Source organism: Hevea brasiliensis, chromosome 10, assembly GCF_030052815.1.
Source record: "Hevea brasiliensis isolate MT/VB/25A 57/8 chromosome 10, ASM3005281v1, whole genome shotgun sequence".
Classification (NCBI taxonomy): domain Eukaryota; kingdom Viridiplantae; phylum Streptophyta; class Magnoliopsida; order Malpighiales; family Euphorbiaceae; genus Hevea; species Hevea brasiliensis.
The window spans coordinates 5724341-5735460 of NC_079502.1; the positions used below are offsets into that span (position 1 = coordinate 5724341).

General features: G+C 35.7%; 1 protein-coding gene across 1 annotated transcript; it reads right to left on the reverse strand.

The window, feature by feature from the left end:
• Positions 1-10187: 10187 nt before the first annotated feature.
• Positions 10188-10887, reverse strand: LOC131169310 (uncharacterized). The gene is made up of 2 exons (XM_058128518.1): positions 10863-10887; positions 10188-10768 (listed from the first exon to the last, which is right to left on the reverse strand). Exons 1-2 carry the CDS (start codon positions 10885-10887, stop codon positions 10188-10190), a joined length of 606 nt encoding a protein of 201 aa, XP_057984501.1.
• Between the last annotated feature and the right edge of the window lie 233 nt (positions 10888-11120).

Consider the following 11120-nt stretch of genomic DNA (forward strand, 5'->3'; position numbering starts at 1 on the left):
AATTGCATAAGCACTTGATTGTCTGAACATGTCACAACAACTAAAAATGATTATTAATCTAGGTGTAAGAGATCAGAAAACACTATAAGCATGAGATCGGCTGAGAACAAACGCTAAACGGGACTTGATTAAAATTGGAAATTTGACTTGAACACTTAAGATCAGAATCATCATTAAACCAGATTGGAATCTTAACTTTATCAGACGATTATCCCCAAACTTTTAAAAGGGAGATCGGCAATAAGACTGGTGACATAAAGGTCTAGTGTTGGTTCAATTTCGTTTGACAAGAGAGATCGGAAATGTAATTGACTAGTCAGGAGACTTAACAATTGGTTTGAGGCTTTAGACTTAGTATTGACTCGATTCCTTTTGAGGAGAGATCGGAAATGTGATTGGCTGGCAAAGGGAGACTCAGTGCAGGGGATCGGTTTCAAAGTTTATTGATTTTGGGGATCGGCCAAAATATGGTGTCGACAGACGCCATTGCCATACCACATGGTTCAGCTCATTGGTGCAACAATGAGGGAAATTGACCGTACAAGGGTAACGTGGAAACAAAAATACTGAAATGGGTTAGGATTTTGTGTAATTATGGAAAGGGGGTGAGGGAACACAAAAACGCTGTTCAAAATAGCGTCCCAAAAGAAAAACGCTATTTAAAATAGCGCCCCAAAGAAAAACACTATAAAACGCTATTCAAAATAGCGTCCTAACGTCAAAACTCTATTCAAAATAGCGTCCTCATGTCAAAACGCCATTCAAAATAGCGTCCCCGCGTACTAGCCTGTTCGGTACCCATTTCAGCAGCAAAATGCTACTTATAGTAGCGTCTCAGCTCCGCTCCTTCGCCTCTCTGCACATGCACACCATGCAACGCATGCCATGCAACAACAAAATGCTAATATGATTGGCGTCCCTGCGTAGCCCAACAAAACGCTAATATGATTGGCGTCCCAAGTATTAGTGTTGCCCACAATTTTTATATTTTATCTATTTAATTTATTTTATAAAATATATTAAATTTATAATATTTGGATCATTTAATTTTATTTATTTATTATATTTTATAAAATATATTAAATTTACATATGTTAGTTGTATACATTGATTTTTTTTAAAGTTTGTTTTATGTTTTAGTAGTAGTAATATTAATTTAATATTATATATTTGTGAAATTAATTTTATTTATACATTGTAAATATAATATAATTGTACGGTTTAAAAAAATATTTATATTCAAAAAACTACAAATATTACCATCGTATTAGAAATTTTATATTTTTGTAAAAAAAATTTCTTAATCATTAAAATATTTCTTAATTTATAGATTAAAAATATAAATGTATAATATTTGTGTAACACCCCTAATTTTTAAATTTATTATTTTTGGGTAAATATTGATATTTTATTTTATTTGAATTTTAGGAAATTATTTGAAATTTTTAGGATTTTAGAAATCAGATTCAATTTTTCGAAAGTATAAAACTTTGATGATTTTTAAAAATTAATTTAAAGACCACGTGGCAAAACTAAAAATATATTTGGAGTCTACGAATTTTTCTGAGTTTTCTAGAATTTTTTTGGAATTTTTGGGCCTTGTTTTTAGTTCAAGAGCAGAGTAAAAATTTAAAATTTTGTATTCTGAATCGGACCGGTCGAATCAAACAAGACCAGATCGGACCGGTCGAATCGGACCGGCCTTTCTTTTATTCTTCTTCCCTTCCCCGCGCGTCTCGACCTTTCATCCTTTCCCTCCGTTCTCTCTCCTCCCTCCTCCCCAGGCCGCGCTGCCACCTCCCCAGGCTCCCCACCTCGCCGGTGCACTGCCCCAGTGCCTCCTCAGGATCAGCTGACGTCCCAGGAGGCCGGAAAAACGCGCGCGAACTCCTTCCCTGTGCGCGCGTGACGCCTCACCTTCCCGACCGAAATCTGGCCGATCCGGCCACCGATTGGGCCGAGTCTTGTGTCAAACACCATCTACACCTCGAGAGCTTTCCATTGACACCAAGAACACCAAAATCCATCGAGCGTTTTGTCCAATTTTTATCCGGGAAGTTTTAGTCCATTTCGACTTTTGGGCTAGATTTCTCACAAACTGTGAATCCCATGAGAAAACCGAGAGTACCAGAGTGCTCCACTCGTCGAGAGCTTCGCGGCAATATAAATTTCGAAATTTTTCGACACCGTTTTTTGGTGGATCCCATGAAACTTCATAGTATTTTTCCGAGCATTAAATGAGCTTAGAAAATTTCATAAAAATTTAATACTAACCCCCGTGTTGTGGGCTTCGTGTAGGTACCTTCAATTCACGAAAATTCGATGGTTACCCGAGTCTGTGAATTTTCGGCCAGACAGGCAGGCTACCGAGAAAGTCTCAGAATTAGATCGAGATTTTGGCTACCCCATCATTGTTAGATGTCCCGAGCATGTCTCCAGAGTCGGAATCAGCATAGGTAAACCCGAACCTAATTTTTTCGTAATTTTCTAGTGCTTGAATGGGATTAAAAATCCATAAAATATTCGTGGTAGCTCAGAAAATTATGATTCTTTTTGCATTAGCTTAGTAATATTGCTAAGAACCGCGGGGCAAAGTTTTAGAATTTTTAGAGCTTATTTGTGTAATTTTTGCAAAAAGGATCAATTATAAGGACTAAACTGTAATTTTACATCATTTGATTGATGACTGTTTGGATGGGCCCAGGAGGGGCTGTGTGATGTGATTGAGTTGTGGATATATGGTTTGTGGATATAGAAGTGTGTTTTAAACCCATTTGTAGGTTGGGTACGTCCTAGGCATAGAGAAGACTCTGCCGGATTTTCGGTACGACTTAGGACATCTTTGATCTTTTCTTAATTTGTATTGAGTCAAATGTACTAAATAACTGTAACAAAATTGTCAGGTGAGCCGAGACAGCCTTCTTCCTCTGCCTAGCTGCCACAGTGATTGCTGTTAAGTCTGTGAGTAAAATATTAATTTTAATTGTAATTTCGATATTATTATATGTTCACGTATGCCCATGCATCACTTATAAATATGTATCTATATAGTTAAACACTAGGCACGTTTTATGTTGCATTCATAATTGTTAAAGTGCCATGGATGTTGTTGTGGTAATTTGGAGCAGTGTGCGTGAGTTGGCGTGCGTGTGGTGTGGTGTTGGCTATGGACAGGATGGGTAGACACGGCTTGAGATCTTCACTGGGACCCGGTCCTTCGGGGTAGACAAGGCTTGAGTTCTTCATTGGGACCCCAATTTGGTTTATTAAGTGGAAGTCCGAGCTTGAGTTCTTCACTAGCACAGTTTGGATTAAGAGAGCTATACAGGGAATCAGCTTTCATATATGTATTGTTTGACATTATTGAGTGTGTGAGTACTCCAAATTACCTTTTTGCTGTTATGATGTGTAAATATTGCCGTTGTTGCATTTCACTCTATAGGGTGCATTAGTTTTAGATAGTTATAGAGATTATAGTTAAAATTGATATTTTACTCTCTGAGTTGAATGCTCACTCCTGTTCATTATTTTTTCAGGCAACAGGAGGATATTTGTTATGGTTAACCTGCTTTTCTTCTTCGCAGGTCGTTTATTTACATTTGTATAATTCTATTAACTCCTAGAATTTCTGCATATGTTAGAAATATTTATTTGATTTGGGTCTGTAATATAATTACCATGTTGGACCTGTAAACTTATTATTATATGCGTGTATGTTGGACTGGATGAGGGAGCTGAGCTCCCATTTATTTTTATGACATATGAGTATGTGGAGGGCGAGCTGAGCTCCCCAATTGATTATATATTGTGTTTACAAGTCGGGTGAGTCAAAAACTCCCCGTTGAAAGGTCCATTTTATGGTCGGACTCTGTCCGGTTAAATTCTTGAAATTGGGCCTAAATGGGCCATAGAGTTGGGTCAAGGAATGATTAGGCTTACTACGGGCCTCAGAGGCTTTAGGTTGGCCCAGGTCCTAGTGCCGGTCCGGCCCCTAGGTTGGGTCGTGACAATTTAAAATAGTATATTTTATACATCTTAATGGGAACTTTTTTTTCTAATATTTAGAACATAGTAGATTGATAAATTTAAAATTATGTTAGTTATAAACGTTAAAAGTTATTAAAGTATAACTAATATTAATTTTGATTCTTATTATAATTATGGATAATATATTTTCTTCATAGCAATTAATAAATTTAATTACTTTATTAGTTTAATTACTTTATTATTTTCAAATTCATTAAAAAAAATATATATAAAATATTTACTAGCATGTCATACGAGCAATTGGTTTAAAGCAAGATATAAATTAAGACAAGTATTCATAATTATTATACAAATGAAAATAAATATTTAAATTAGTCATGTGCCACAACCAGGTCTTCGAATATGTCATCTCGGTCGAAGAACTCGATGTTGTCCCCCTTCTTGCTGCTCTTCTTGATCACCTTGTGCATCTTGGGGTTGGCCAGGTTGCCCTTGTTATTGTTCTGATGATTCCCCCCCCCTACAGTATAATGCATAGCACCTTGTTCATGGTGTCCAAATAGACCTGCACCAGATGGAATATGGCCTAAGGCACTAGACTAATATAGTGCATAGTATTGATCTGAACTATATCCACCAAATTAACTCAAAGCATATTGTGATGGCCCAATGCTAGATGGTCTGCCAAATGGAGCAAATAAGCTACTCATTGGTGTTTGTGGCTGCTGACTCTCAGTGAAGTCAAATGTGCTTTTGCTTTGCACATGAGAATGATATGATATCCATGGTGCTGATGGGCCAGGTATTGATGGGGTAGGCATCCAACCAGTATAATGTGTGGGGATAGTTTCTGAATATGATTGGAATACTGTGGATGGACTAGGATTAGACGGTGCAGGAGCTGAGGGAACAGGACCAGGCACTGATGCCATGTAGAAAGGGTGAAATGCGATAGGTGGGGGCATAACATCATCAGGTGGAGACGATTGACACACTGGATGTTGACGACATCGAAGAGGACGTGATCGACGTCGTGCTGGTCTACGTGAGGGCCCAGGTTGGTTGATGGGTTGGTCCTCTTCCAATTCATCATTAAAAGTTGCTGCTTGAGGTGCAGATGAAGGAATGGAAGCGTGAAAAACACAAGTTTATACCATTGAATTCAAAAAATTTTTACCTAGGGTCACATGCATAATGCAAGATTTATTTTTAACTATTTGATTTCAATGATAAACAACATATTAAAACTCTTTTAATTTGTTTTTGGATCTGTATTTGCCATTTAAGATTTTGAAATTAATCAGATTAATTTTAGAACCCTAGATTAAATCAAGAATGGTTACACTAACCTCTTGATGCACTGCAGTGTATTTGCACCTTTGAGATTCATCTTCAGGACACCAAATGTTGTCCCTCTAGCTTGTCCACACCAAGAACACCTATGGTAGCCCTTTAACAGCTTCTAAAGCTTTTTCTATTAATTAGAAATTCAAGTTCTACCTTTTAAGAGATTAGAGATGTAAACAGGACACTAGAAACAATTTCTAGTATTTTTAATTCAAGAGATTGATGGCTAATCTCTTTAAATTGATGAGAGATGAAGAGGAAGAGAGGGAGAGCTTCAAAATGGCGTGACAAAGGAGTGTGGCTGCTGGTTGTATTTTATTTTCTCATAACAACACTTATATAGCTAGGTTAACACATTAAACCCTTGCCACATGTCACCCTTTGATTAGCTCTAGGTTTAAGTGACCCAATCACATTATGCCAAGTGTCAAACCTATATTTAATCTTAATTTTAATCATCTTATATGATTAAAAGACATTTAGCAAGCTTATGTGTAATGCCATGTGTCACCATCTCATGGTGCCACGTGTCACACTGCGAAATGACCAAAATGCCCCTGTGTCTTAATTTTGAATTCTTAACCCAAAATAATTATTTCTCTTCTTATAATTAATTTATATCAAATATAAATTAATTAATTAATCTCTATTAATTAATTTCTCATTAATTAAATTCATATTCAAATACTTTAAATATAAATTTAACTTATACTATACATCCAATAATCTAGATTTGGTTTCAAGTCATGCTAGGGACTTTGCAATCTAATTGCAAACCAAACCTATTTAATTAATCAATTAAACTCTTTAATTAATTAATTAAATCATATTTAATTAGGTGACTACTTGTGTATGTGTGTGACGTACTAGGCTCATCACTAATTGGCAATGAGACATGATATCAACTCTTAATATTATCAGAACTCTTTCTTACCATAAATGATTTCTCTAAATCATTTTATGCACTTCATAGACCATGGTTAACACCTAGCATACCATGCCATGGACACCCAATTAGTAATAAGGTTTACCTTAAATGAACCTATAATCATATGTTACCATGCACTAGAATCTCTCTGTTACAAAATCCCAACTAAAGCTGGAGTCATGGTTTATGTCAAACTCCATTTGCTATGAATATTATATTCTCTTTCAATTCCAGTTCTTGTTTAAAAAGATTTTCTCATCAGAAACTCTTTTCTGATTAAATCTATTTGTCCTGGCCAGGAACTTGAAACATTAAGAACAATTAAATGAACATAGGATTTTATATCTATTTACTTAGAGGAACAGATTCCATCTTGATCAACACCTACCTCCATATATAACTAGTAGGAGCCAACACATGCCCATATACCCATACACAGTACAAGTATGAAAGCAGTATCAAACTCAAACTACCTATATATAAGATAACTATACTATCTCAGGTCTAAAGATTATATGCACTGATATGATTTATGATAAAACATTGACAAGAGTAAACTCCATGTGCTTGTCATAAGTATCACTAGTTCGGCCTACTTATCATTTATAAGTACCTATCATGTTTGCCATATGGCATGAGACTCACCATTCCATCTTATTTATATCTCATATAAATAACTTGGGAACAAACATGAATATAATCTTTCTGAATAAGTCATGTCCTTATTATGAAGTATCCATTGTGAACCTATTTATGATACTTTGTGCTAGAAATAATGTCACTCATATTCTTAACAACTTAAGAATAATATTTCTAATAAAATATCAATGGACCTTTTCTATTACATATAAATATATTATGTAAACAGAAAAGTGGAAAAGCCTTGTATTAATAAAAATATGTACAAGATACATACTAAATGGTATGCTCTAGGGCATACTGGCAAAGCCGACTTTCTTGCTCCAGAGCAATCACCATTTTCCTTAATGTACGCTTAACTTCTGCCACGTTTTGTGTTGATGGATTTTGTAATTTTATCAAACAATCCTCAATTGCGTCCTCTGTAAAAATAAAAAATATATACATAATGTTATATTTTAGGTTAAAAAAGATAAAATTATTATTATAAGTATTTAATAATGAAAAAAATACATGTTGTTAATCATTACCACACAACCAATAGCAACTCCACTTATTGAGATCCAATGTCTAGCAGCTCGACAGTACCACTCCACATATTTAGAACGATGGTGGAGTGGTTGTCCCATTTGTTGCCCTTGAACAATATATTGTTCTCACCTATTCCAACGATTAATATATGTTCCATGGTGGTGTGCCCAATTACTCTCACTGAGTCGGAGAGTAGTATTGTGCAGCTCATCTATTTGCATCGGTGGTGCTGGAATAGGCTGGGCCAAACCAAACTGCCTCATCACTCTGTCAGGTTGGTGCCATTCAATAATATGAAAGCAAATTAATGGCACCACTGTCTTCCAACTGGGACGACCTTGGACACACATGTCTGGCAGCTCATCCAATAATTCCTTGCTATATGGTTCCCATGTGATCTGCAAGTGAATATTAGCAAAACATGAAGTGATTATAAATGTATGAAAAAATATAACATATTATTTTATGTCAGATTTATGGAATTTTGACTTACATCTTCAGGTCACATCTGGTCAAGGTTATACCGAATTTGTGGCAGTACATAGGTTGTTACTTCAGTGATTTATCGAGCTCTACTCCACCTGTTAGTTGACAAGAAAATTAAAAATGTAATACAATAAAAGGCAATTTATTCTTTGCTTAATGGATAAAAATATAAATTTAATGACATACCTAGCACCTAGAGTTGCATCATGAGGTGCTGATGGATCCCTTATTGATGAAGAGATTATTTTAAATCTCTCCCAAGCCCAGATCTGCAAAATGAATAGTGGTCCTCAAATCTTCTTTGTTTCAGTAACAGTAACACGACATAGCTCACGATAAAGGAAGGCTAAGCAAGCTCCACCCCAACTGTATGTCGCAGCTTCCCTCAAGTCTTCTAGAAGGGGTAGAAACATCAAGTTAACATGTGAGTTTGTCTTGTTGGGAAATATCGAACCCATGAGTCGTAATATGAATGCTCTTGCATGCCACAATACGGTTAAATCATCAGCATGATGTGGAATATCTCCAAACTCATCAGCTAGCCATGATAATTTTAGTGTATGTCCTCGGATCATTTTTGGGGGTGGTCTAGCTCCCAATAATGTCTCAGAAACTTCTGGCCAGTCGGCCCTGACATTCCAGTTACAGCAGACCTATGTACTGGCAAACTGGAAATAATGCTGACATCCTGAAGAGTGATTGTGCACTCACCAATTGGCATCATAATCGTATGGGTTTCCGGTCGCCAACGCTCTACAAAGGCACTAATGAGGTGCCAATCAAGAGAAAAAAAAAATCCTAGTCTAGCAATACTAATAAATCCAGAATCGTGAAGATGAGGAACAATTTAGTCATCAATGTCAGTATGTAATATGTTCCCTTGCCTCCTGCATGTAAGCACTTCATGCTCAATTGTACCATTCCAAATCCCTTCAGAACGGTGCTGTGGCTGGAGTCGAAGAAGCTCTTGATCAATTGGACCAGGCACAATGTAATCTCTTCTTTCTTGTTGTGTAGCCATGCCTATTTATTATTACAAAATATACATTTTCAATGGATCTTTTGATAGGTAAAACAATGCACATATGTTTCTTGTACATTAATTAATACACGAATGGTAACAAAAACATATAATGAAGGAATTAAATTATATAAATAAACATATTCAATACATTACTTAAAAGTACAATATTGTTGAGTACATCATCAAAACATATAAATATACATGAACAAAACATATAAATATACATCAATAAAGCATATAAATATTATTTAGAATATTAGAACTAATTAGGTCACCCTGACTATTTAATTCACAGGACATGATCTAATTAGCTCATCATAAAGCTCTTTGTCCAATGTGTTGTTGATTTTAGGTAACATGGGCTTCAACAGAGTATGCTTGTTACTATCACGAATTTTTATACCAGTTGACCGACACATTGTCCGCATAGCGACCCAACTAGCATATTCTTTGGTGAATCCCTTAAGTAGCAGTAAATATGATGGGGTACGGTTAGCTTCTAATTTTTGCCATAAGTGGTCAAGTATACCCTTGTCGTGGATACAACTAAAAGCTAACCTTAAAGCCAAATATCTAGGTTTATCTGTTAATAGCTCTCCTTCCCATATGATTTGTTGAATGAGCCCGTTGACCCTTATCATATGCTTAACAATGTAGAGTAGGTAATCCCCTGTAGTTGAGGGTGTTACTTCCATTGGTAGATTAATCAAATTCCTAATTAGACCATGTACCCTTGACAATCCTTTTTGGAGTGCGCATTATACGAGCCATTATATTTTCTACGACATAAACAAAAGGGAGCACAAATAAATAAATGAGAAACACATGATAATGCAAATATTATATTAAATAATGCAATATATGGACCTATCATCACTATCATGAGGGTAAGCAATGTGGGAGATAATGTACTTGATAATAATACATGTTACATTTACACACATAAAATTAAAACATAAAAAGAAATACAGTCTGCAACAATTTATAATAATGATACATGGTAACATAATTAAGTTATGTTGTTCCTTCGCATGTGACAACTTTTTTTTGTGTGTCCTTGTCCACGAATAGCGAACAACGATTTTTAGATGTATCCCCTCCTTTTCTATTTACACTCCAATCCATTTCATTCTTCTTCCTTGAAGAATTTGGTTGTCCTTTAGACCTTTTCTGGGTTGGGTCAGGTAGAAGAACTGGATAATTATCTGTTGGCCAATCATCAGGATGTCTAAGAGCATGAAACTGTCACTCATAGCACTTAAGTGTTCGCTCCAACGTGTAATAATTTGAAACGTATTGCTCATAATTAATTGACATTGCTCGGCATGCGGCAATCACATGAGAACATGGAATTCGTATTTCTTCAAACTTCTTACATGTGCATATCCTTTCATCAAGTTTGACCACATGCTTCGTTTCAGATCTTCCCTTCCAAACTTCAAATTCACCACAATCGCGGTTAAAGATTCGGACATTATATGAGTTTGCTTCATTTAAATTGTCAAGTAATATTTGATGACATGCTGGTGTAAATTTGAAGCCCATTTGCAGTTGCTCACGGAGGGTCGTGCGGCGTGTGTCAAAATAATCAACACACTGGAAAAATATTTTTTCTACCATTATAGTTATTGGTAAAGCACGGATCCCTTTGAGCATTCCATTAATAGACTCAACAGTATTGGTTGTCATGTAGCCATAACGTTTCCATCCATCATGAGAACGTGTCCATTTTTCCAAAGGTATCTTTCTAGCCCATTCAAACGTGTCAGGATGCTCATTCTTGATTCTGTTCATGGCCTCTAAATTTTTTTTTTCCATTTGTTGTGCTGTAAAAATAAAAAGGCCATGTTATTTGTTTTTACTATGTGAAATTTATATTTAAATTACAGTAATAATAACTAGTCAACTTAGAAAACTAACCTGCCTTTTGGAGAGCTTCTTTCATATTAGTATTCTGAAACTTTGTGTTGTAATTGTTGAGGATATGTCTTAAGCAGTATCAATGATGCCCATCAGGGGGCTGCCGCCAATCTTGATTCATTGCCTTTTTTATGGTAATATGTCCATCTGATATAACACATATTCCTTTACGATCTATCACAAACACCCTCAAACAAGACATAAACCAATCCCAATTCCTTGTATTTTCACTGTCGACTATTGCCCACGCAATTGGGA

Coding starts and splice junctions, on each gene's coding strand:
- LOC131169310 (XM_058128518.1), bottom strand. CDS start 10,887: ATGAAAGAAGCTCTCCAAAAGGCAG. Junction 10,769..10,862: donor AGAAGCTCTCCAAAAGGCAG/GTTAGTTTTCTA, acceptor TTATTTTTACAG/CACAACAAATGGAAAAAAAA.